At 42.5% G+C, this 27,472-nt stretch overlaps 1 protein-coding gene across 2 annotated transcripts in view; it reads right to left on the bottom strand.

Moving 5' to 3' along the window:
- AGO2 (argonaute RISC catalytic component 2) overlaps positions 1–27,036 on the bottom strand; it is a 53,053-nt gene extending 26,017 nt beyond the window's left edge. The window contains exons 1-4 of one of the 2 annotated variants that reach the window (XM_027713042.2): positions 26,948–27,036; positions 9,649–9,844; positions 5,715–5,835; positions 228–412 (exon numbers count right to left, since the gene is read on the bottom strand). In XM_027713042.2, the coding sequence (XP_027568843.1) occupies positions 228–412; positions 5,715–5,835; positions 9,649–9,844; positions 26,948–26,978 (533 nt within the window). In that variant the 5' untranslated portion in view covers positions 26,979–27,036. The remainder of the gene's footprint in view (positions 1–227; positions 413–5,714; positions 5,836–9,648; positions 9,845–26,947) is intronic. The other variant, XM_027713043.2, reaches the window with a different exon arrangement.
- Between the last annotated feature and the right edge of the window lie 436 nt (positions 27,037–27,472).

Below are 27,472 nucleotides of genomic sequence, written 5' to 3'. Positions count from 1 at the left end.
ACACCCCTGAGCCGAAAGCACACAAACAGGGAGCCAGAACACTGGGGGAAGGGTCTCGTGTCCCAGGCTGGAGGCTCCTAATCCCACCGGATGAGCCAAAAGCACCGTGTTACCCCTTGCCTGAGCCTGCCATCTGCTGTGGTTGGGCTATGAAAGCACATCCTACCCAAAAAGGCCACCAAAGCGATTTAAATAACACCTAAACCACGTCAAGGTCTTCCCCTCACCTCATGGAAGGCAAGTGCCTCATCACTACATCCAGTGCCTGGATGGTCTCAAACGGGACACTTGGCAGCCGGCCAGAAAGAGCATCATGTAAAGCCTGCAAACTCACACAGGACATCCACTTTATAGCCACCTTAAATATTCTGTCCTTTCCTTCTCCTGGCAGCGTGACCTCCAGCTCCACCTGCAACAATGCCAAACAACAAACCAAGATGATTCTTTCCATTGAAAGAGGGGGGGAAATGGAAGGGGCTCGGAAGGGACGATGGATTCCTCTGAACAGCCCTATAAAGCACGGGAGAAGACAAAAAGCAGTGATGAAGCAACAATATGCATTAGGTACAGCCTCTTTTTGCAGCTGAGATCTTCCCAGAGGTGTATTTCAGAAACCTGGAGTGCTTCCCAGCTAGCAGCTATCTCCCTCTGTCAGGCAACACTGTAATTTGGGAGCGCTTGTATCAACCGGGAGGTCTCGGTGAAGATCCGATAACCTGATTTCAGATCCCTACCACGTCCCAATGCATCACTGCTCATGTCAGCTCCTGCACGCCCAAAATAAAACATGGGCTGTCACCACCTGCCAAGACTCATGAATTTCTGGTATTTGCTCTCTAGAGCACCCGAGTGCTTTATATACTACTGCTGTAGACACAGTTCAAACAAGAGAAAACAGGAGCTTTAAAACAGAGATTAAAAAACCAAACACCAACCCCCCCCAAAAACCACAAAACCCACAAAACCCACCAAGCCAAAACACTCTTATTTTTAAATACCAAAGAAAGAATAAATGGTGACCCCCAAGTACTAATGATGATATTAGGCACGAAACATCTTATGCCATCTTATGCCTACTTTGAATTTTTTTGTCTAAAAAAGCACTGACAAACTACATTATGGTAAATTACTTCATCCAATTACTTGTAATTATTTGTAATGCTGATTTCTCCTCTTTCTTAAAGAAAGTCTGAGCACCCAAGTTCTTAAGCCGACTAAAATTAAGGCTTGTCTGAAATGATTAGCAGTTGTGGGAGTGACTACAAGAAATAACAAGATCAGAGTATCCTTTGTGCTGGATACAAACAAAAAACGTTGTATTTTCCTGTCCTAGGGAGCTTGCAATTTAAATACAAAAGGCATCCACTTAACAGACAAACTGCAATTAGTGGGCCAGCAAAAATAATAGGTGGGTAACAGCAAACCAGGATCTGCCAGCATCTGGTCTCTTGCGACAGTTCGATTCTTCTGTCCAAAAATAGGAAGGAAAGATAAAACACAAATAACAAGCCTTCCCCTGTGCCCCCAAAATGAGCTGACCATCTATAGTAGGCACACAAAATTAATATTACAGCTGCATCTCTCCTCGAGCACAAACGTCATTCCCCAGGAGACCCGAGCAGAGGAAGGAGCTGCACGGCCGTGGGAGAGCAACGGGAACTGGAGTCTAATCACGGGGTCACGGGGGTGAATCTGGCCCAGAAGGTCAGCTCAGCTCAAATCTGTGCAAAGACAGGGACAAGTTTTCAGCTCACACAGGCTGGAAGTTCTCCATGAAACCTTTTTTTCCATCACACCATGAAAAGGTCCTCAACTTGGCTCTCATGTACAGCAGGTGGAAGAGTCTGTCGCTCCTGAGGTGTATTTTCCTTTAAACCTCTCTCCTCCTCCAAATCAAGTTTTGTAATTTCTGCTTGAGCAACTTGGTCTAATGGAGGTGGCCCTGCCTATGGTAGGGAGTTGGAATGACATGACCTTTAAGGTCCCTTCCAACCAAAACCATTCTACACTTATTCCCAATACTCTTAATACACAACTAATCTCATTATTAATAATTGTTGGCACCCTTAATCTAAACAAAAGATTTAATTTTACTTTTTTTCGCCCTCCCCTGGTGTCTATTCAGAAAACTCCTTCACCATGATAGAATGGAAGATGAAGAATGTGTTGCAGTATCCGTGTCCCTGGTGGAAATAAACGACCCAGCACTGAAGAATTTCTATTCCAGGTGTTCGACTGCCAACACTGATGAAGTTTAGCAGAGCTGTGACTGCTGAATTTGGCCCAAGCAGTTTTTGCTGCTGGGTCTGACTCCACTTCAGAAGAGCTGAATTAAGAGTCACTGCTCAAATAAGTAAGTTTTAAATCCAACTTTCCTGTTTGGTTTTTTTTCCCCTTAAATATCTCACTTCATTTACACACTACTGAAAGTTTATGTGTAGTTAAAAAAAAAAACAAAACAAAACACAAAAATATAAAAAAATGTGTCCTTAATCCTCATGCACAAGTTCACATATACTTTCAGGCACTGCTAATCAGAGTCTATATCTTTCAGTAATATTTTATTTATTCCACCCTATAGTTTAAAGGACAAATGAACACATTTATGTTTGACAGAGTAAACATAACAAGAAAAATTTCAAAAAGAAAGTAATTTTAAATGGGAATTTTACTATGTCCGTAACTATTAGGGATAAACTCTACAGCAAAATTTAATGTTTGATTTATAATCTATCCCCAAATAATAAAAAAAATTTACAATCTCAGTCACTAACCTGCTACCTGCTATACCCACTGCTAAACTGCAAGACAGTTAACATAATTTTGCAGCTAAAGGAACTAAATGAAAGGGATTTTACTGTCAGGATGAAAAAAATCATTAAGCCTGTAGAAAAATTTTAAAGCCATTGTTAAAAAGAATAGGTCTTGAAGTTGATGTGGTCTGAATTACTAATACAAATCATAATAGCACTGTTTAAAAATAATAAAAATTAAACCTGACCATGTGTTTTTGGGGAATTCTTAGTACTCTTTCTTCTGTATAAAATATAGGCAACATTACATAATTATTTTGTGTTTTGAGCATACAAAGTACCTTTTCTCTATTAATCCAAGAGCTTTTCCTTCCCATGGATTCAGGGGAAAGCAGATGAACAGTTCCCAATCAAATATCTGGTTGCCTACCTCCCACAGCCTTGTGTGAAAACCTCAAGCTATGGATGTAGGAAAGAGCTCTGCTTCTGTCATGTACAGAGCTCTCAGCAGTACTTCAAACAGAGAGAGGGGTTTGTGGCCATGGACAGGACTGAGATTTTCCTTCTGGAAAAGGGAACAGCAGCAGGATTGCTGTATCCAACTGCTCTGAATGGTTCATTCATAATTACTGTTTTTCTAATTAAAGACTAATTAAGATGTAGGTTAAGATCTATCAGATGTTCCTGTATCTTGCTAGGTGAGAGAACTCTCAAGTTCAATTAAAATTAAATTCTAGCTTTTAATTGCAGAGGGACATTTTAGGGAGATACATATGTAATGCAGGAATTGAGTACAAAGCTGCTGTTGGAGGTGACCTGGGTTTGCTGCTTGAACATATGAGGAAAGAGGAGACTATTAAATATCTTCCTACCTTAACACTGTCTTTCTTCTCAATATGTACAAGTAAAAAAGAAAATATCATATTAATATTTACATATTCCATATTTGTTCTGAAAGGTCTAAAGAAATGAAGAAATTAAAGAGTGAAAATAAGGTACAATAAGGAAAGAATGAAAACAGATTTGATAACCAGGAAAGCTAAGCAGAAGAGTATTTATATACACAGAAAAAGTTATAAAAGAAGCAGAGCTGTCAGCAAAGACCAAAAAAACCCAGGCCACAACAACCACTACCAACAAGAGATGAGGAGAGAGTGCAATTTGGTGTCAGCCCTCTGTTTAGCACCAGTTCTTCCACCACCAATGCATACTGCAAGTAAGCTAAGATCTTCCACTTAGATTAAGGATCATCTATTAATCACTGTATGTTCATGAATCTTTTCAATATGATCCTAAATGTAATCAGATGTGCAGCAAGCTTACTCATTTTTTATGTACAGAACAAAGAAAACCCCACCAAAGAAACTTAATCTAATTATGCTGGAGCAAAGTCCTAATACCTACAAGCTTCACACTGGTTTAAATCATGCTTAAACCAATTTAGCACCATCTAAAAATTTCCTGCATTAAGCTAAATTTCCCCACGTCCGATTTTAAACGGCTCAAGGTTTATCTCTATTAGCTCTTTCCTCCAGGGGAACATTAATACATGTAGAGCAGAACAACTGACAGTGTCCTGTATCCCATGGGAAACAGTAAAAAAACCAGGAGTTTATTGAAAGTGAGCCTAAATGTGAGCCACAGATGAAACCATCTGAACTGTCCACTAAACCTCCACTAAAAACACCTCCTCAGCGACCACCTATTCCATGTGATCATCACTCTGGCAAGATCGGGAACTTTTTTCCTGGATGAGGAAAAAAAGAGTAATCTCTAATACTTTTAATGAGCCCTTTATAGTTTACCCAGACATTACCTTATTGGTTAATGAAGAGTAATTAAGACTGGAGGAGAGATTGACCTTTACTGCACGACATTCACTTACACAGATTGGGAGGGAATAAAAATTTCACATATGAGATTAAGAGCTTGATTCAGGTAGAACTATTAACTATGTCAAGCACTGCACAGGCAAACAGTATGGGACAGCAAAGAACTATTTTAGAGCTGCTGAATTTCAGAAGACCTGAGCTCTGTTCCCAGTTTCTACATTTTTCTGTATTCCCCTTTACCCCTTACATTTTATTTTTGTCTCTTGAGGTTGTAATCAACTCTTATGGGATAGGATAGTCCTTCCCTGTAACTGTGCAGGCCTCACCTTGCACCCATAGCAGAAGGGACTTACTGTACTACCATCAGGAATGAAAAATGAATGAAAATTAACGATAAAAAGGCCACGGAAAATTCAAACTGGTATCAGATCACAGATGCCCAGGCTAAGTTATTTTATAGGGCTTGTGTGTTAGCATATTCCAACAGAGTCCCTTCTACTTCACCAGTCAATGGGCACTGGAGCAGCTCCAACCAGAGCCCAAAGAGGTCACCGCCCCACGGAGAGCTGGCAAAGAGAACAGTCCCCTCCAACTGCCCCAGGGCTAAGATAGCAGGTCTTAACCTGTGCAGTTTAAATTAGTTTGGCTCTCAGTCATAAAGGATTAGGGAAGAGGTTCTATACAGGCAACAGAGAGATGGAGGAGCTTCTTCCAGCTACTGATAGAGAGAATAAGCTTAGAGTGAGCCTTGATGAGATTAGCGAGGTGAGAGAACAGCTGCTGCTGCCTGGAGGGTGTTCCCAGTCCCCTCTAAACTCAGCTCTGTTCTCACTTTCTCCCCAGTGCCAGTCTGGAGCTGGTCCAGTGTCTGGGGCAGCTGATCCAGCTCACCAATGCAGCAGAAACCACACCAGAGGAGAGGAAGAGAGGGAAGAAAGAAGGGAGATGGAAGGGGGAGTGACCACTCCAACAGCAACAACACTTGAGTCCTGGCAAACCACACCCTGAGCAGAGCGACAACAGCAGGAGACATCTACTCCAGAAACAATCTGTTCTATCAGCTGTTAGACAGGCTCTGAAAATACCACCTTAAAATCTTCAACTAGAAACTTTTCTATTTAAAACTTACTTTATCTCTCCCGATGGGAAGTGGCATAGCTGTGTAAAGGTTTTTTCTTCCATCAAACACTGGTTTGCGGTCCCCAAAAATCTGGGTTTTAAAGTGCTGAACCATATGCTCCACTATTTCTCTGAAAATACAAAAAGATTAAGTTAATTCAACGTTTTACTTCGAATGTTAAGTAGCAGACGAATACTAACACTAATATTTACCAATACAGATATTAGGTAAATGAAAGGATTGTCCATTTTTGGCTATTAAAGGCAAGATTTGTTTGACTGTTCTGAATGAATGCAATCTTTTCCTAGACTATACTGTTTTCTTAAAACTGCTATTTTTAGCTTTTTCAGGTTTAAACTTTCCTTCCTCTTTTCTGTGATCTAATGAAAGTGGTGAAGTGAAAGCTTGTGCTTTCTCACGCTCAAAACAAGAGGTGCTGGGTATCTCCTGGGGCTTCTGCTTCCCTGTCCCACAGCCCTTTCTGCAGAGGACCAGAGAGCAAAAACTCAGCAGACTAAGCAGCTTTCAAAAATATCACTATCCCATCTTACAGCCTCAGTGTAATGATGACAGTTCTATGATGACAGCAACATGCAAACTTTTTGCATTGCACCAGGATAACTTTTAAATTCAATTTTTTCATGTCCCCAGAAAAACTGGGATCCATCCAACAGAGCTGGATATGCCCTTTCACCGGGACCTGTGCATATTAAAAATATTCATTTAAGCATGGCTGGAATTAGGCTGCATGTCTGTATGAATGGGGAAACCACTCACACAGTTCTTGTCAAACCACAGTGTTTACACACTGGTCATGCAAAGCAGTTCAGCAGCCATGGGAGGTCAGCTGGAGTAATAACACCCTTTGATGCCAAAGGTCTTTGGTCCCAGTGTCCCAGAGAGACATCCTTGAGGCCATGTGTGATATTCAAAATCCATCAGCAATCTGCAATCTGAACACACAGCCTGGGGCAAAAGGGCATTAAGAACTTAAAACAACAGAGAAAGGAAACCACTGTTCCTTCAGCACTGCTGACAACTACCAGCTCAGAGATGCTGCAGGTGAGTGCTTCATACACCTCCACTTGGCAAGAGAATTAACCCAGCACACAGTCAAGTATGAGAGTGCTGCAAAACCTGAGATGAAACTCTGAGCTCATTCAAGAAAAGAATTAAGACTGTTTTAACTGGCAATTTCTTTGCTGTGTCCCAAGACTTATCTTAAAATAAGATGTGACCACTGAAAGAAATTCTTATGACTTCCTGTGCAGTATGAATCAAACCTGACCCAGTAATATCTGCCTCAGGTCTGCAGTGTCTGACTGAACAAGTAGATAATTTGAAGGGTGGGAGGAAGGAGGTGTTTTTCAACCTTGAGTTAAAGATTGAGCTAGGGAAACTCCACTCTCTTTCTGAGCAAGTTCTTCTGACTGTGAACTGCTTTATATAAAAAAAAAATGAACACTTCCACTTAATGTTTTCAAGCTTCAAACCACATCCACATTTAGCAACAGAGCTTCTCAGCCGTGGGTGGAGATATCAATGAAAACTATGTTATTTTCTCCATGTGAAGTTAAAAGAAGAGTTATTTACAAATTCACCAACTTCAGCCCTTTGGGACTACTGTTCTATTGAGCTCCTGTAAGCACACCAAGAACTCTGGGCCAGCAACTGGACCCACAGTTCATCCTCCACGCTGAACAAGTCCTCGTGAATTAAAGTGTATAACCAAACTCACACTGCTCACTCAGCCTGTCCAACTCCCCAAATAGACCTGGCCTTTCTGCCACACATGAAGAATTGCAGCCAGACTGTATTAATTTGGCACAGCAGCACGTTGTCTCAGCTGTGTGTTTCCCAGTCCTGCTCCAGCTCATGTCTCAGTGTGGAACTTGCACGTACACTACACATCCTGCAGGGACCTGCAGGACCACAGCATGAGCTGGAGTAAGTCCTAGAGTAAAACTGAAGAATGAAGCTGGGACAGATGAGGGAGTAGAGTAAAAAAAAAAATCTTCCTCTATCCTTTTTAGAGGTGACAACATGTAAAGTAATCATAAAAACTACTTACTGAAAATATACATCTGAATTACATAACCAAAATACTAGAAACATGTAAGCCAGCTGGAAAAAAGCATCATCTAGAATTGGATTACACGTGCATCCTGCATAATCCCATATACAGATATCCCATATCCCATGTATCCCAGTACACACATAGGACTGAAAGGTCACAGCTCACAACAACCCAGGTAGGGGCAGGTGAGTGCAGGTACATTACAGGGTAATACACACAGCAGTAAGAACTCAGAAGAAATAAAACATACAGTTCAGTAAGTGAATCCAATCTGTATTCTTACCATACTGCACTGAGAAACGTGCACCACACCACTGCTGAATGCATTTATGACATCTCTGCTTACTGCAAAGGGCATTTAATCTGTGCAGATCTGTCCCCACTCCTGTTACAACAGAGGAGTGACCAACCTGACAAAGCAGAGCGGGACAAGAGCTGGCAGTGGAGAAAACTTGCTGCTGAACATAATCTGCCTTTTCAGTGAGGAAAAACTGCTTTAATAAGTATGCTCTCTGCCACTGGCAAGCACCCACGTGCAGGACCATAACAGTGATCACACAGAACTACAACACACACAAGCCGTGCAGCACTCAGCTCCCAGAGGAGCTACAGAGGCAATGTGGATCACTGTGGATCAGCCAGCAGCAGTTCTGAGGGCTGGAGCAGTGGCAGGAATATCAGTTAATGAAAGCAAAGCCCTCATGGCTCCCACTGTGAAAAAAGTGACTGCTCAAAGTGTTTTTCAGTGGTCCAGTGCAGTAGGAGCAGCACGTGGGTGAAATCAGCATTTGCCCTTGGGCAAGAAGAGAGTTCAGCTTAATACATTTAACAACAGTCTTTGTTTTTAAAACTGAACTCAGTTCTCGACTACTTGAAAAATTAAATTTATAACAGATCACCACAGGAAAAAAAAAAAGGACAGCAAAGCAGAGTGATGCTGCTTTATAAAAACACTATCATCACCAACTCCTCAGAATAACAACAGAGAATGCCCTCAGGTTTATTAAATCACGTTAAGAAAACCGTGGCTTTCAGGTGGCTTTTTTGACTCCACACTTCGTTCATTTTCATGATTTCATATTCCACCCATGTGACCTTTTTTAACAAGGAAAGGTTTTGCTCTTGAATATATAAACAAGCCATTCTGATCCTCTACAGCTGACATGTAGGTAGTTATGATGATGACACTTGTGGTTTTCCAGTCAGTGCCAAGTCTCGTTCTCAAGTTTCACTTCTGGCAACGCTGCTCTTTTTCAAGTCAATGAAGCTGCACACTCTGACTAACAAGGCACACATGCCAAGTGCAAGACCTGCCTGCTTGTTTCCTGGGCCACCTTGCTATCTGTTTCAGGAGCACAGTTTTCCCTTATATAGAATCTACCGATGGAGGATAATTTCTTACCTAATTTAGTACCTCTACGATCCTCTCACAGCAGCACAAACAAATTGGTTTTTCCTTCCTTTGGGAGTAGGGAAAGGTGGGAAAACAAGCTGGTTACACCAACTCCCTGCTGAAGGACTCATCAATTGCACTTCAATATTTAAACAAGCAATACTAAATCATATTTAAAAAGTTGGCTCACACTGACCCAGTTCCACTAGAGCTAGTACAGTTTATCCATCTGTCACCAGTGGCTTTGATCAGCAGCATCTTAAGATGCTGATGAATTCAATCCAAATAAAGACTTGGAGGGAAAAAAAGAGCCCACGGATGGATATGCATCCCCAAAGTTGGAAGTGATCAATACAACCAGTGGCTGAAGCCAGACACATCCTCTCAGCCATCGGGGAAAGCACATGGGTCCAGCATTTTCAAAGGAAAACAAGACTGTAAATAAACTGAGGAAAAGCAAAGCACAGTATTACCTGTTAACTCTTCTAGGGCATTTTTCTGGCTTTATATCCAATTCATAATGGTAGATATCTATTTTAGGAATGTCCATTTCAAAGAAGTTGGCCTGCAGTTTGATTGTTCTCCCGGAAGTGCCAAAATCTGGTCGAGGAGGTGGTTTAAAGGCATATCCCTGTATTGGTGGTGGCAACGGTGGAGGAGGTGTGAGCACTGAAAGAGAGAGAAAGCACAGTTTAGCCATCAGCTCTATCAAACTGACAGCTCAACAAATTTACCAATGGCTATCTGACAATGAATCACAGCACATTTCAACTGGTAGCTTTTTTTAAACAATCAAAAGCATAAAAAAATACAAATAATCAAAAAACCCTGCTATCAGGAGTCCATGAATTCTATCTTCTTCCCATGCTTGTTCACCATTTGCTGTATTTCCTAGCCCTGATTACTGAACAGAATCTTAAAATCAGTTGCATTTTTCCTATACTACAAGTCAGGTAGGTGGGAATGTCATAGTCCAAGTGGGCACTGCTGAGAAAGTGATAACCAAGATCTTCCTTATAGGGAAGAACCTTGGTTTCAAAACAAATCACTTAAACATCTTTATTTAAGCAAACACCTATAAAATGGAGTTTCCACCACTTTCCTCCACGCTGCAGCTCTCTGGAAAACACTATGTATTAGAATTAACTATATCCTACTGCTTCCTTTACACAGAAAGCCATCAGAGCAAATACTCTATTGCTGCTGTACTGAATTCTTGAGCTCAAACATCAGACATAGATCAGACAACGTGAAGCAGAAGCACAATAGCTGCTTGTCATTGTTTCAATCTAGGAAATTCCATTAAAATCCACAGAGAAGTGTGTGAGGTACCAACTCAGGTACTGAAAACTTCAGCCTCAGTACTCAGGTGTTCTGTGGTCTGGAGCAATAACAACTTGCAGCAAAACCTTCGCATGTGAAGTAACCCAGGAGGCTTCTCATTACTTATGTAAGAAGCCAGGTGTGGTTTCCTGGGATTATCAAACTCAGTTCTCTGCTAGCACCAGAAACAACACACATCCCTTCATTAACAGATCACTCACCACTTTTCCACCCTTGCTTTCCCTACTGGAAAGCTGTTCCAGAACTGTGATGCTTCAACGCTCAGAAACATCCTTCTATTTTTATTTATTCATTGGCAGGTTATACTCTGTGTTTCTTCAGATTGAGCACTCCTGACTGCATTTTTAGATTTAAACCAAATTCTCATTTAATACTTAATTCTAAACTACTTCTGTTAGTCTCTTCTCATAAATCTGACAATGCCTCCTATACTCCACGGTGAAGTTTCACGTACTTATTCCTAACATTTATGCAAAGCTTGTTAATGAAATAATAAGACCATTACCATCATTAGTAGCATCATTTCCCCACTTTACCCTTCAAGACTCCCCATGGCCAGTTTCCCCACTCATCAATATCTCCTTATTTTTACCGTCCTACTAACTTGACTTTCAGCACCAATTTCCCCACATACTAAATATTTCATCAGAATCCAGATAACTTGGTTTGATATTGGGAACATGCTAGGCAGATTTGTTAAATTATTATTTTTTTTTAAATCCTGTTTCAGATTTTGTCTCCCAAACATATTCTGAGGCATCCACCCTTTTAATGTCGTGCCACCAAAATTCCATTTGCTTTTTCCCCTCTCTTTTATAAACATTGCCATTAAAGCCTGTGATTCTCCAACACTAACTCCATCAAAACATTAAAGACACTTGTTGCTGAAGATCTGCATTTCCATGACTTAAAACTTCAGTTTTGCCTTCAATAGCAATACAGCAATTCTCACTTTAACATTAACCATCCAAGTTGCCTTTGCAGTGCCAACACCTGCCCTGAGAAATGGAGCAAAGTGTCACCTCAGCTCAACTGTTATCTGTGACCCAGTCCTGCCAGGAGCAGCACATCTGCCTCTGCATCTGACCTTGGCCACTTCCAACCCTGAAGGAAAGACAAAATACTCAGCTCACTAGTTCTGCTCAACCTTTGGCAACTTTTTTTCTTAATTCCCGCACATCTTGACTTCTCAGAAATGACTTTTCACTTTTTACCACCACTTACAGGCCCTCTCCTTCCTTCATATTTTTCTGAAGGTGATCAGCTCACTCAGGTGGCCCCGCGGTCACCACATCCCCTTGTTTGGTGGGGCAAATTCACAGTTCCTGTGTCATTAGGTGGAAAAGTATCCTCTGCTGTGGGTAAGACACCTAACTAAGTTATTTATAGCATTATCACTACAGCTGGAAATAACAGAAAAAATACTCCCACAAATATTTACACTTGCAATATGCCAAAGGTTTCCATGATCCACCCCCAAATCCGATCAGGAGGATGTGCACCAAGCACCTGCCTCTACGCCTCCAGAATCTCATTCACCATCTTTTTCCCAAAGAAATCTGTCTCCCACATATGATTCCAGCCATTCTGTTGCTGAATTCTTTACAGCTCATCACTGCACATATTTTTATTTTCATCTTCCCCTAACGGAACGTCCCCATTTGAAAATCATGTCCTAATCATTAACGTTATTTTGTGATTTTTTGGTGTATTTCCATGATCCCCATAACACCATCCATTCAAAAATATTTTAATTTTCCACTCAGGCTCCTGGATTATGTATTTTAACATTTCCAATGCTTGTTACCCACACTCTGCATTCCAGGCATGTCCTTACCACTATTACCTGGCCAACTGCTATCAATATTGAGCAATTCCCTTCTCTTTCCTGTTTATTTTTAGGCCTTCTAACATTTCTGTATCTAGTTCCACATCCTAATTTCGCTGCCCTTCCCTTTTTTGTGCTACATCATGACTAGATTTCAGAAATAAAAAAAAAATTAAACTTAGGAATTGGAAGTACAAAGACAAGCATCATGGAAGGGGACATACACCCCCAACAAGCTATTTATGCTGCCAATTAAAGTAATTTTGTAATTAAGCAATAGACCCTCCTCCCTCTATATTAAAATGGGATTGGGTTTTGCTTCACAGGGGCACAGTGGAGCCATATCTGTAATTGTTCAGGGACCAACACAAAGACATGTTGGTCATCACCAAACAACATCACCACATCCCTCCACCGGCATTTCAGTGAATAAAAGTGAGGGCACAGACTCAGTTTTGAGAATAAGATGAAATGCTGAGAGAGGCACAACTCCTGGGGAAAGATGTGAACACAGTTTTACAACCTGCATGACTCATGGAGGGGGGAAAAAAAAGCACCAAGCTGTTCAGAAAGCAGCACCACTGCCACCTGCATTTTCGTTTGAAACAGTTTTTCAATGATTTGTTTTTTACGATCCAATTAAAGAAAAAAATTTAAAAAAAAAGGAAGCTATTTCTGGCTCAACTCCCAAGGCAAACTTATTTAGGGCAGGGTGTTGCTTCAAGGAGATAAGTACTGTTTATTAAACAGCAGCACTGACCCGATAAGCACTCAGCCTACATTTCTGCCGCCTCAAACAGAGACGTGTGTTAACTACAGAGCTGAGGGGTGGGAATTGAACTCCAGGGGAAAAAAGCTAAATAATACAGCCATTGATCTGAATTCACTTTTTGGACTACTGCCTCAAATTAAGAATGCAAACCCAAACTATCTTGTGTTAAACTTACTACAGCAACCAGCTGTGAAGTGTAGCATTACAGAATGAATTTGGTGCTGACAGAACAGAGGGATAAGGCTCCACCTTGTATCAAAACATGATAGAAGCCTTGAGCCTTGATCATGAGATGCAACTGCAACGTTCAAAGTGATTCAGCTGCCCCAACTCCCTGTCCAAGCACTCCTGCAGAATTCCCATCACTCACTTTTCAATGTGACAGAAGCTGTATGGACACAGGAACGCTTTCCTTAGTGCAAAGGTTCCTACTGGGAAGCTTTTGCAGCATGGTGAGGTGTGTTACAGAGGATGCCACTGGACATCAGAGCTCGAATTGATGCCCTGCTCCAGGAAACCTGCCAAAATTCACATCCTAATGCACGTGGAGACACCATCATGAACACAGATGATGCTTTGGGAGAGACAGTATCCCAAAGTGCTGGAAAATCCACATGCATTCCTGGATTCTACTTTTAAAGTGCTGTCAAGGGAAGAGGGAACTAGAAAAAAAGATGAAAGACTAATAAACTGGAGCATCCATGTGATAAAGTATTGGAAGCTCCTCATTCATTTGTTAGACCATACAATGAATAATGAGAACATTTTAGCCTTGATATGATGATTGAGACCATCAAGAGCCCCATTTTCAAGTGTGAATTAAGGTAAGCTGGGTATGGAATAATGAGGTGACAGTATCCTGCCTTTAGGCTTATTTTTATCAGGAAAAAACACAGACTTCCCATTAGAATTCATCCTATTTCCATAAACTAAATGTTCATAGTTATCAATCTTAAAAACAGTAATTTCTACCAAAAAAAAAAAAAAGAGAAAGAAAACCTAGCAAAGACAGATACTAGAAAAGTAACAGTCTTGTGGCAATTTTATCAAATAAAAATAATAATCCAACAAAATTCTTCTGTCAAAAGAGAGTGGTGGGGGAAAGGCAGCTGTAGAAGAACACTGAGCAATCACAGAAATGTGGTTTTAGTAAAAAAAAAAAAAATTGCTAATTGGAAGCAATTGCAAACCCAAAGCTGACTGTGTGTGTGCTCCTACTCCAGCCATTGCTGGGGATCAAAATCAGAGATAAGGGTGACTCAAGGAGCAGACAGGCCAAGACACTCCAAGTCTATAAAAGGTGTGAATGAGCCACACACTTGGATGAGCCGTGTCTACTCCAAAATCCACACAATTATGTAATGATATTTTTCAGGACCGTTTGCTCCACAACCATTCCCCAGACTGGGAGAGTTCATTTCTTTTGTCCTTCATTCTTCATCATTTTTTAAAGCTCAACTGCTGGTCTGCCCAGCACGCTGGAAGCGCTGCCAGTGCGTTAAACATTCAGGTTGAAGATTTTTTAGCTGAGAATTATGCAATTTTAATGTGCAGTCAGAGGCCTAATGAGTTACTGAATAAGAAGGGGCCAAAGCAGTTGCATCGAAGGGCTTGTCGACACAGGAAATCGTCTGAGCATAATTACACCAGTGCAATTATATCAATAAGTTTCCTTGTGTGGCAAGTCCTAACTCATATTTAATAATCAGGTGATGCTTTCACAACTCACAGTATGTTTTAGCACTGGGCTAACCCAACCTATGTCTATCAAAAGGCAGACTCTCTAAACCCATTTTTCAAAAATACAGTCTCTAAGCGAAAGTAAGGTGGAGGAAGGAAGGAAAGAAGCCTTATTTGGAAGCATCACTTTCAGTTAAGGTTTCTGGATCATCACTACAGGTGTTTTCAGGTACCACCATCATGCACATTCATTGCTGCCTCCAGGTCAGTCACTGATGCCACCACACAGACCCAGAGAGAAGGTATTGATCCTTGGGCAAAAAAAGGGGTTTAATAACTTGTCCTCAACTAGTAGTCATCACCTATTTTTCCTCCAGAACTGCAGGAAATAACAAAATGACAGACATGTTCATCGTGATCAGGTTAAAAAAAACCAAGACTGAAAAAGGAAGAGCCTCCAGCAGCTGCTCCAGAAGAACTGAGCATCAAGAACAGTGAATAACGTAGGTTGGAAGGGACCAGGCTGACTAGTCCAGTCAAGTTTTGAATATCTTAAAGGACGGAGTTTCCACATCTCCTCTTACAACCTGTTCCACCCCCGTGGTAAAATAAACTTGCCTTCTATTCAACTGGAGTTTCCTGTGCTCCAGCTTCTGCCCTGTTCTGGTGCACCTGCCACAAGTCTGGCTCTATCTTCCTGAAATAGTTATTCAACTACCAGTAATAGAGGGAATTCAGAAAGATTGTGGAAAACATCCAATACAAATCCTTAACAGGAGCTGCACAGAGGTTTTATGTATTTTATTTACACATACATAGTCAGGGCAATAAAGGAATACATGGAGTTCAACCTTTTCTTTTTAGGATCCAACTAAACGGTCCTAAAGTTTCTGTCTTCAAGTTTCCTCACAGTCTGGGTTTTGTAAAAAGTTCAACTTTCACACCAGCTTTCTGTTAAGAACCGTTAGGGAATGATAGGAGGGAGGCTGGCAGTGTCTTCCATGAGATAAGGAAAACTCAAAGCTGCAGCTCATAGTCCTTTGATATTATGGGGGCAGAGAAATCTATATGGACCCTGTAGGTCTGTCTGCTGCTCATTAAGGATGTTCTACAGTACAGACACTAGAAGTTCTTCAGTCAAACTGTAACACTCTTTGACTAGATAATACACAAGAAAAAAAGGTTATAGACTTATCTGTTAATCTCCAATAATTCAACAAACCACAAGCAGAGCAGAGGAGATGATGTGATCAGATCTTCAGTTATCAATTTTGATATAACCCTCTCTAAGGTTCTTCTGATCTCTCAGTGAGCAGCTTCCACAGTTCCTAGCAACAGCACATTGCATGTGCTGAGGTGAGCTATGAGAACAAGGGCTGATTCAACACTGATGAGCAAACATGAAGGAGCTGTCCTCACATTTGGTCATATTTTAAGTCCCTTGTATGACTACTGAGACATTAGATCCCACTGTGCCAGACTGCTTCCAATTTCTTAGCATTGGAGTATGAAATTAAATACCTTAACAAACAGTAGAAGTGTCAGATAAACAGCATTGCCTTCAACTTGTAATCTCATTATGTTCAGCAGACATACTCTAGACATGATTTTTATTGAATAATTGTCACTTCCTGCAAAAGAATTCGAACAAGGTGAACTCTCAAGTCAACCCTTTGATCTACTGAGAGATGTCCCTGCCCATGGCAGGCAGGTTGGACAGGATGATTTTTAAAGGACCCTCCCAACCCAAACCATTCCATGATGATTTTGTCTGGAATAAATAATCAGTTACAGATCTACAGCTCCCTTGGTTATTCTGGTTCCTTTCTGACCTCTGTAAGACAGAGATGTGATCTCTTCATGGTGCCAGAAGTGATATGATCCACTGAGACCGGAATCACTCCCAGACACCAGCGGTGCGAGCGGGTGCTGCAGCCACAGATCAAAGGGAGAAACAAGACATCAATCCAGTTTGCTTTGTGAGTTAGGGCCACATTTCAAAGAAGAATATGTGAAAGACTAAGAACAAAAGGCCAGGGAACCAAAGAGGAAGAGATCAAGGCTCCAGCAGAAAGCAGCGGGCGAGAAACTAAGAATGGTTCTTTCCAGCCCACAAACTGCTTCTGGACAATGTCAACCAGCAAAAGACACCAAGTGTTAGTACTTTGGTTTCCTCCCACATTCCCCTTTCAGCCTCGACCTTCAAAGTCAGCCTCCACATTTTTGAACACCAACAAGCTGGTTCTCACCACCTGCAAGTGGGAAGAGCAGAGCAGAGCACCGTGAGAGCACCCACAGAGCATCCAGAGTGCAGAACTTCCACCCTTACTGTCAAAGATCCAGGTGGCTTGACCCACCCCTGCATGTGAAATTGGACAAAGTACCACCACAGTCCTTCTGAAGGGACGCAGGGAAATGCTTTTAATTACAAGCTGCAACTTGAATTAAGTCCTCCAAACAGCAAGCCCTATGCAAACAATGGAGGGATGCTTACATCTCCCCCCCAAGTCAGCAACCCCGTTTAAAGCTAAATGTGAATTCAAAGTACAAAATAACTCCATCTCCAGACAAACCTCTACTCCATGAAGGGGGAAATGGAGAACATTCTTAGTGCTGTTTAACACACTCGACCATAATGATTCATTCTCTTTTCCACGCCTTAGAAAACGAACTAATTCCAGATGTCTTTTCTAACAATTTGAAATACAGAATATAATGGTATTTTCTGCATTCATAAAGAGCAATGCCTCCATTCAGTACAATCTCTCTTCTTTGCCACTCCAAAAGGCCCAAAGTGAATAAACATATCTTTGGGGGGGGGAGGGGAATAAAAATAAAACAACCCACCCACTGACCCCTATTACTCCCTTCAGGCTGCTTCTCCCCTACAGAAGGCATGACCAGAAATTATGTATTCATCATCCCACATTACACTTTTTGCTTATCTTTGTTTGCTGAAATGCTGCATTTAGGTTACGAAAGAAGTGTGGCTCCCCCTCCTTCTATATTACCTGACACCTGCAACTGCACAGGTCTGTCAGAAACAGTCTAACCCACCCCCCCCGTCTTTACTTTTTTCAAGCTGATAAAGCACAACTTCTTCATACATCAGGACTGACTCTCCCACTAATTTAACTTTAACACACAGACTGGAGTTTCCATCCATCTAGTTGGTGTGAAGGTGAGACAAACAAGCACTTGCATTCAGTCCCCAGGAGCACAGTCATTCCAGCTCCTCCAGGTGCAGAGCTGAGCTCAGCGAGGGGTCCGTGGCCACAACCCCACCATTAAGCACTTCAACACCTTCTGCACACACAAACTGCCATCACATAACACCACTGGAACTGTACAGCTCACTGTGACACTCCATCACCTCCACACCTCCAGATTACTTCATGGATTATTTTTTTCCTCAGAAACTGTAAGAACTGGTCTCCACATTGCAGCTCACGAGCAGACGCTGGATAGATTAAGTCACCTGAACCAGAGCACAAAGTTGCTCCCCCAGCCAGTCCACCAACACTTTCCCTTTCCCTTCCCTTGCCATTACATTCCGTGTCTCTCCTCTGGCCCTCTGTGTCATTAGAGACAGTACTGCCCACAGGACCACAACATCCCCAAACCTTAACAAGCCCTAATGGCTCGGGCTTTACTCACTGGCCACTGGCATGTCTTTCCAGTGTGCTGTGCCTCACCAGCTGGGATCTGGTGCCACAGAGGCCCTAGATCCATGTTCCCTGTGGTATTCACATTGTATACAACTTAATGAAACACAGAAGTGATTTGTCCTTGGCTAATTAGAGAAATAAGGCAGGATGGCTTTATTTTGTGCTGTACCTTTGCAAGCACATTCATACCAGCACAGACTTTGGCTGACACTGTTTTTGTGTCAAACCTAAAAATAAAAATTGTCTTCATTCCTAAAAAAATATACAAAACTCAGCTGCTGAGCTATAACTCAGAAGTAGCCATGCCTTCCTTGAGAAAAAAGAAATCTTTTCCCATACCCACACTGGATTAATCTACAAAAACAGGAACACTCTCGTGGTTTAGTCTCAGAAAAGAAAAATTCCCAGCTAAGAGCTGAGGTTATGCTTTATTTTATCATTTTAGATAGTGAAAGCAGCTGTAGGAGCATCTTTGACATCCAATGGTATCTAATGCGGTTTCCAGAGATAGGGCTGTGGTTTCCAGCATCACTGCAAAGAGTGTAAAATGCAGGTTCACAATACTGGAATAACTGAGATATGACAGAGTGTAGGCTGGCAGCAGAAGTCCCCCATCAGAATTTTTTTTCCTATTACATCTCAGGGTTTTTTCCTCCACCTGCTTCTTGTAAGCAACAGAAGTTCTCATATTAGTTGATACAAAATAAAACTCAGCTATGAAAGGTAAAGAAAGTCACAAGTTTGCTACAGAGAGGCCTCCATGAAGTCTGATTTTAAAGGGGATTTGCAAGCCAAGCAATTAGGAAAAAACCCACCACTACTGTATTCTGATCACATAAGGAGACCCAAACAACAAACCTTCATTTCCGTGCCCTGGTGGGAAGTTTCCTCCTTCTGGAAGAAGCTCTGACATTTTACACAACACACCCTTATGCAAATATTCTGAATCCCTACAAGTTATTCCTAAGCATTCCCTCATTAAACACTGAAGCTCTTCCCCAAGTGAAACACACTTGTCCACTGAGACATTCATTCTCTTGTATTATCATTTCTACCTCAGCTTGGGGTTCTTCTCTATTTTATTTTTGTTTTGTTTGTGGTTTGGGAGGGTTGGTGGTTTTTTGGGGTTTCTTTTTAAACCCATGTCTCTCAACAGAAGTGTCTAAGTCAGCAGAGTTGAAGCTGACAAGTACTGTTATTTAAGAAACCTTATGTTTCACTGGCAGTTAAAAACCACAAAGGAGAAAACCCCTGCCCTCCCCAAGTCTTGTCCTCCACGAGGATTTCAGAAACTACAGAGTATAATGGGATAAGAGAGCACAACCAGCAGAGAAATTGGTAAAAAAAGAGTAGAAAGGGAGCATTCACTGCAAACCACAAGCTGCATGAAAGGACAATGAAATAAGTTCATAATCAGAGGATAAGCAAAGCCAAGGACACAGCAATATTTAGACAGGAACTCACCCCCCCTGTGTGAACAGACCTTTAATAGCAAACACTTGCTAAACAAGTTTCAGAAGGTATATAACGAGTAATAATTATGTTTTAAAGCCTTATTCATCTACATGACAAGTTTAACTTCAAACAATTTTTAGATTGATCTAGCTCACCCAGTGAAAGCTCCCCTCTTGGGAATTCTTCTAAAATTGGCTTATTTAAAATAAATCTAAATTAGCACATCCACACACACTTCCTACTACTAAATTAAAATTTAAATTTCATTATTTTCTCACATTAACAAGCTCCAATGTAAATTCCATGACTGAACTAGGAACACAAAAAAAGCATCACTGAGACAGAATTTGCAGTGCTCCACTCTATGACATGAGGAACTCAAACAGGTACCCACGGTACCTGACACTGCCAAGTCACCTCCTGGTCTGGCCACAGAACAGTTACTTTTTTTCTAGACTATATATACATGATCATCCATTTCATTGTCTGTACATACAGTTTCAGAAGTACATTTTCAAGCTTCCCAAGATGACATGCTCAGATTAGGTTATTCCTCAAAAGACCCCTTATTTCAGTCACACCCAGCACAGGTTGAAGTGGCACAATGAGATATAAAATTCCACCTGTTTAAACACACAGTCTTCAGAATTACACATATCTTATGGAATTTTGTGCTATGGAATTTAACTCTTCACACAGGTGTAAGAGTTAAAATTAAGCATCTCCTCCACCTTCTGATTATAAAGCAGCTTGTACAAGGGAACAAAATCAGGTTGTTGGGAAAGACTGTGGAGCCCAAAACTACGGCGGATTGAGGGGGAATGGGGGAGACCTCCAGGCCTTAGGCTGCTTGCCCCATTACCTGCGAGGTGAATGCTCTTCCCCCCACCCCTGCAAGGAGCACACACAGACCACCAGGGAGGGACGGACCAAAGAGAGTGTTTATTGTGGGGTTGGGGTTTATAAGGCTTTTAGGAGGGTCAAAGGGGGCCAATCACAAGTTCAGGGTCACACAGAAAAAACCATCAGGTAAGGGGTCAACAGCCAACAGGAAGGGGTTAACAAAGGACCAATGAGAAACAGCTCAGGACACCTTCCCAGGACACCTTGTGTGGGAGACAATAGTCCTTCACAGGGGGTGTCTGGGAGAGGGAGACAGTGACACTGCAGAAAATACACAACCATGTTGAAACATGTTTAAACTACAGTAAAAACTTCTGTTTCCATAAGGTTAGAGCTGTTTTCCTCACCAGTCCATCTCTGACAGGACTTTTTCCATCCTGCATACGGCAAATCCATTGCACACAAAACTGCAAATGTCTGGAGGTATCTTGTATCTCTGAAAAGTTAAACATTTCAACACTTCCCTCAAAGACAGAGGCATTCTCAACTCCAGAGCTATCATGGCATACATATATTAACACTGGGACCTGCGCCATAACAACTCCACTTGGAGACGGAATACAAAGACAAAACACAACTGAGCAGCGCTAAAAAAAAAAAAAAAAATAGAACAGGACAAAAATTACAGCAGGAGGGAATGAATGACTCTCACCACACCTGTGATTAAAAAAATTAAATAAAACCATTTCACAATCCAAATAGTAATAGAATTTGGTAGCACTGTGGACAGCTCAATGAGAACCCAATTCAAAAGACAACACTGATGGCAGCAAAGGAGAAAAACTCAAAGCAAACTTTGGACTGATTTGATTATGTCATTATCCACAGTGCTTTCCCATTTAAATCAATGTTTTGCTTCCACCTTGGTTGTGTCCAGTTTTGTGAAATCATACAGTTAAAAAAAAAAAAACCACAAAACCAACAAAACTTTTCTTCCTTGAAACCTGGGCACCAGGTACCACAGGTCTTCACAGCTGCAGCAAAGCTATAAAGCAGGATGCTCATTCTAAAACTCTGTATTTAAAAGCACTAAGTTTACTCCGAAAAGAGAACAGTAAAAGCAAACCAAATTAAAATGGAGAAGTTGAAGTGAATTGCACTAACCTGTGGTGCTCACAAAACACATAAAAAGATGCTACCTATTAATTCAGTCCTGATTATATAAAACTACAGACACCACCTCAGCCTTGAGGATTTAAAAAACCACTTCCTGGCCAGTACTGAAAAGTCTCTTCAAAGCACTAATTCTTAGAAATGGCTACCAAAGGGGACTGTGTACCAACAAATTACAGCTCTGGTGTAAGACATGAGATACTCAAGTTCAGTCCAGCTGGGGTTGATGCTATTCAGGCCTGTCTTTTTCCAATTTTTATAGTATAAAACATATAATGAAATGTTTAAGTGTGAGGGGAAAAACAAAAAAAGCCTTGCACTGAGTTCAAAGTGCTGCACTTCCCTAGTCAATAGGGTAAAAGATACTTTACATTCTAGTGGGCTGCTTTGTGAGTACATCAGAAAGGATGCATGATACTAAAACAAACTAATTGGACAATGCATGGAACAGATCCCTACCCACAGCCACTACAGCTACAACTACGTAATATTTTCCACCAGCTACTTTTTTCTAGTTCATAACTTACCAAAAATAAGATACTGGAGGCTGACTTTTCTTCATTTTCAGATTTAGTAATATTTTCTGGTGGGCTGAGTATTAAGAAATTCCATCACTAAAAATATGACCAAGTATTTCGCTTAAATGTGACAAAAAAATTAGGGGAGGCAAAACACCCCAGAATTTTGACAAGTCTTACAAGTTCTGTAAAGCTGCTGTTAGTACATGCTTAGCTGACACGAACAAGACTTCCATCAGGCATGTAAAGTTCCTCATTAGTTAGAACTGTCTATGTTTGCAAAGCCAATTTAGCAGTTAGAAGTTTACTGTGTTCATCAGCTCAATCCCCGAAATTTCTGGAAGTGTTCGGAAAGACTGGTTTCTTAACCAGAGAAATCTTTCCCTCCTACACAGTTCTAAGTGGGCAAAAGAGCATCATATGATAATGTAAGACATATTTTCTCTTACACAGTTAAAACATTTGTATGTCTTTCCCACCCTTCTGTGAAACAGAGGCAGAGTGGTGGTGATAGCAGTGAAGGAGGGGGTACAAATTGTGAAAAAAAGAACTTTCCTGGAAGTCAGAAAGGTTTGGCTGTTCCTCTGCACTCTTTCTATATGTTACAACACACCACTACACACGTACGAGCACACACGACGATTCTGTGAAAGTGAAAAACTTCAAGACAAGAAAAAATAAGTTCCCAAAATCCCCTTGAAGTGCAGAATCAGTAAGAGAACCACTGCTGAACACAATGTTTCACTTTTCAATAGCAGACAGGATCCTTCAGTTCACCAAGCAAAGGAGAAAGTTTGGTTTGCACATTTGACACCATCGATTCAAACAACTACCTCATCCTCAGCCACCTGAAGACTACACAGCTGGCTGAGACGACACAGCCATACGGAATCTTTGCCTTCCTTAGGAAAATATACCGGGCACGGCAACAATACGCCTGGAAAAGCTGTGCTGTGTGTTGTAGGCTGTAACTTTGTCAAAGGCAATTTCAATTTTAGGAAAAACTCTCACACAAAAAGGAAGAGAGCTGAAACTACGTGAAGTTCTCACTCCCTCCTCTACATGTGGCAGCTTACAGTGAGTTTCAGCTTTAATTTACTGTCTAAAATTAAGCCAAAGAAACTGGGCGACTCTGTGATACCAGCAGATTTAGTACAGGAAGAGCAGGTCCAGATCCACCCCCAAAAGAATAGAAAAAGCCTCTCTAAGAAGACAAAGGCACAACTTTGACAGGAGGTTTCAGCTGCTGCTGAAACACAAGCCAATAGGACACTGGTGGAGTTAAATTCCATGAGATGAAGAAGTTGCCATTTCTACCACCCCAACTAAGGCATGAGCACACCTTTCCCTGCATCACATTTTGGGACTAAAGACTCCTAAAGAGAATCAACATCCAACATCTCATGTCTTCAAGAAAATATATGGGAGGTAAAAACAAGCAGATGCACTGAAAACCAAAAAAGATTTACAAGTTTCAACAGTCTATTCACAGTTTTAAAGACTAAACAACAAGTGAGAAAATAACCTTAATTTCACTGATTTGATAAAGTTGTTTCTTGTGCTGGGTAAAACAGTTTTTATTTCACATGCAAAGCCATAATCCTTTCCACGAAGTCACTCTTTTTTAGACAACCGCTGCTTCAACAGTAAATTAAGACCTTGTGTAGCAGGCAAAACCCAAAAATCCTTTCAAAGAACAAAAAAGGGATCTATGATGTGCAAAGTTTAGAATTTATAAGTACATCAACACCAAGGAGTGTAGTTCCAGAAGTTTATTCAACTTTTAATCAAGTCTTTTAACTGAGACTATTTCTATTACGCCACTTCGACATTTTTCTGTCCTTATAGAAAAAGACAAACCAAAAAGTAGCAGTATCAAATCTTTTCTTTAAAAAACAAAGAATTCTCTCTTAGATTTTCATATTTTTTACTTTTCACAGTTTCTTGAAGGCAAAAAAAAAGGTATGGGCACAATATCACAGCAAGTTCAACACCAAGGCAAAAACTCAGACAGCACTTGGGGGAAAAGGAAAAGGGATCACAGGTTTCCTAACCATGGAAAGAGTGATTTCATGATGTCCCCATCGTGCACAAAAAACCACCTTACTCCAGACATAACAGCACGTTTGAATGAAGTTTCCAGGTTCAGCAGCAACTTTTTGAAATTAGTCACATACGGCCTCCCAACTCTCTTGATACTGTTTCCAGAAAAAGAATTAAGCCTAAAATAGCAAACCCTGTGGCAAATGGAGCGATTACACTGGCAGGAGTCCAGCACCACCGGCACCCTCCAAATGGGTTTGGCTGCAGGGTCCAGTCTGGCAGTGGGAGCTGGAAGAACAAAGTATCTCGTGTGGATCAGTGACGGAGCAGGGACTGGCGTCGGGATCCGGGTTATGGCAGACAGGGATCGAGCGTTTACTTGGTGTCAAGGATCTGCTGACAGATGTGTAGAGGCTGGAGCTCTGGTGCGCTCACAGCAGCTGCAGCTCGGTGAGGGGTTGTAAACCACACTTCTGCTCTCTCCCCTGAACGGGATTTCTGTGTGTTTGGAATGGGACTTCCCTGGCAGCTCACAGACCACATGTAGCCTTGCACAAGGCAGCGAAGCATCTTTCTGACAGTCCCTGTTTGCTGGTCCACAGTACAGCCACGCTCTCCTAAAAAACTCCAAGACTTTGTGATTTTGGAGTGCAGCAGGAAGCTGTCTGGGCCGCTGGAAGCCACTGTGCTGCTGAGGCTCTCCGTGGATGATTTCACAGGAAGGAAGCAGAGCCTCACCATGTAAAGAACTACTCACAGCTCGTAGCCCAGCACAGACACTGCCACTGCCCAGCTCTGCACGGGGGGAAAGGGCTGAGCCACATAGATAAACTTGGAAGTAAACAAGGCACAAGATGAGCTCGGCTGGAGGGAGCAGAACAGCAAGGAGCCCAAGACACACACCAGGAACAACACACAGCAACCCTGAACTTGGTGAAAGTTGTTCTACCTAGAGCCCGGGGTTAAGAGACGGTTGTTCCAGGAAGGGGAACACATCCTTTCAACACTGAACATAGGTCCCTGAAGGTAAACAGCAACCACCAACTGGAGCTAAGATCATTCTGAGTGAAAAGTAAAGGGGCAGGATCGGACAGAGAGTAAATAAAAGAAGATAAAGAGACTCCCATACATAAAACTACTCTCAACCCACACGCTGGTAATATTTTTAATTATCTGCCTCCTTAAGCACCATTTGGAACAAGATGTATCACCAGGAAGTGAACACAACAGCCTCGGCAGCAACAGCACCATGAACACCTGTAAACTCAAAGTGTAGCTGTACCTGAGCAAGAGAACTCCACACCAGAAGATACCAAAGGATTACATCAATATTACACACAGCTATTGGTACGGAAATGTGCAAATGATGTTACACATGAAAGCGAAATCATGAATGTCCCTCTGGACACACGAGCTGCAGAGACCTGTCTCTCTGCTGTGCTAGGGAGAGTTTTCGTGCACTGCAGAAAGAAAAGAAAGTAAAAACAGAGGAGCTGTACTTCAAAACAGTCATCCCGATTGTCTTTCTTGATTCTTGTCCCTTGTAGAGAACAAAATCAGACAAAAAAAAAAAAAGAAGCCAGCACCTAACTGTGGATCCCAAGATACGAATGCTTTAATGCTTTTACAGAAGAAGCATCTGTAAGAGGAGCGGTCAAAGACATCTCAGTTCTGGGTCCTGTATTTCGCTAAACTATTCTTTGCTAGATTATCACCCTAAGGGAAGAGGTTTTATGCAAAACCGTTGAGAAGAGCAACATCAAATAAAGTTCCATTTATTTTAAAACTTTTCTAGAAGAAAACTGGGTGCCGGTCACACAAACACTGCAGTTTGTACATAAGAATTCCCACCACAGAAACAGCCTAAAACACCGTCCCATAATGAACTGCAAAAACTCGCGCAGTATTAACCTGTATTTCCCCTAAACAATATTAAATGTCTCTGAGCGAGCTCGTAACTCTTCTTTCCACGTCCACATTTCCTTTTACTCCCAGATTTCACCACAGACAGAGCCCGAGGACAGCTCAGGCAGCCCATCACCTCTCCCAGCTGCTCCCGACATGTGGACGCGCTTCTCCCGCACCTCCACAACACCAACTATCGCAGCGCGGCCGAACACGCGGCGAGCCGGGAATCCCAGGATGGAGCCGGGAGCGAGGAAATGGAGACCCCGCTCCGCGGCGGGAGCTGCGCCGGCCCCGGGGCTCGGCAGAGGGAGGAGAGAGCGGGGCAGGGGAGGAGAGCCTCCCCTCAGAGGGGCCTCCGGACACGCGGCCGCCCTGCCCGAGGTGGCGGCGGCGCCCTGACCCTCCTTCCTCCGCCGGCCGCGGCTCCAGCCAGGCCCGAGCCGCGGGGGGAGAGCGCTCCCGGGGCTCCCCGCGGACACGGGCCGGGAAAGCCGCTCCAGGGGGAGCGGGGGAGGGAAAGAAACCCGGTCGCAGCCTCACCGGGTCCGGCGGAGGGGGCTCCCGGGTACATGTCTCCGTGTGCGACGGCGGAGGCGGCGGCGGCTCCAGGGGAGGGCACAGGGGAGGGAGCGAGCCTGAGCCCCGGCTACGCTGTCGGGGGAAGGGGAGGAGGAGGAGGAAGGGGAGGGGAGGGGGGAGGAAAAGAAAAGGGGAGAGGAGGAAAAAAAAAAAAAAAAAAAAAAAAGAAAAGAAAGAGGGAGGAGGGCCGGGAATCCAGGTTACTCGGCGGCACTGAGGAGCGGGGAGGGGAGAAGGGAGGAGCCGCGGGGTCACGGGGAAGGGGCGCTCCGCCCTCCGGCCCGGGCGGGCGGGAAGCGGGAGCAGAGCAGGAGAAGGAGAAGCAGAAGCAAGAGAATCACAGGGTCAGTTAGGTTGGAAAAGGTCTCTGAGATGACCGAGTCCAGCCTATGACCGCACACCAACAATGTCAGCCAGACCATGACACTGAGTGCCACGTCCGGTCTTTCCTGAAACACCTCCAGGGACGGTGACTCCACGGCCTCC

The sequence above is a fragment of the Pipra filicauda genome, unplaced genomic scaffold, assembly GCF_003945595.2.
Source record: "Pipra filicauda isolate LSUMZ 115617 unplaced genomic scaffold, ASM394559v2 scaffold251_size2273266_pilon, whole genome shotgun sequence".
In the NCBI taxonomy this organism is placed as follows: Eukaryota; Metazoa; Chordata; class Aves; order Passeriformes; family Pipridae; genus Pipra; species Pipra filicauda.
The sequence above is the reverse complement of the archived record's forward strand: the minus strand, read 5'-3'. Positions and strand labels throughout refer to the sequence as shown.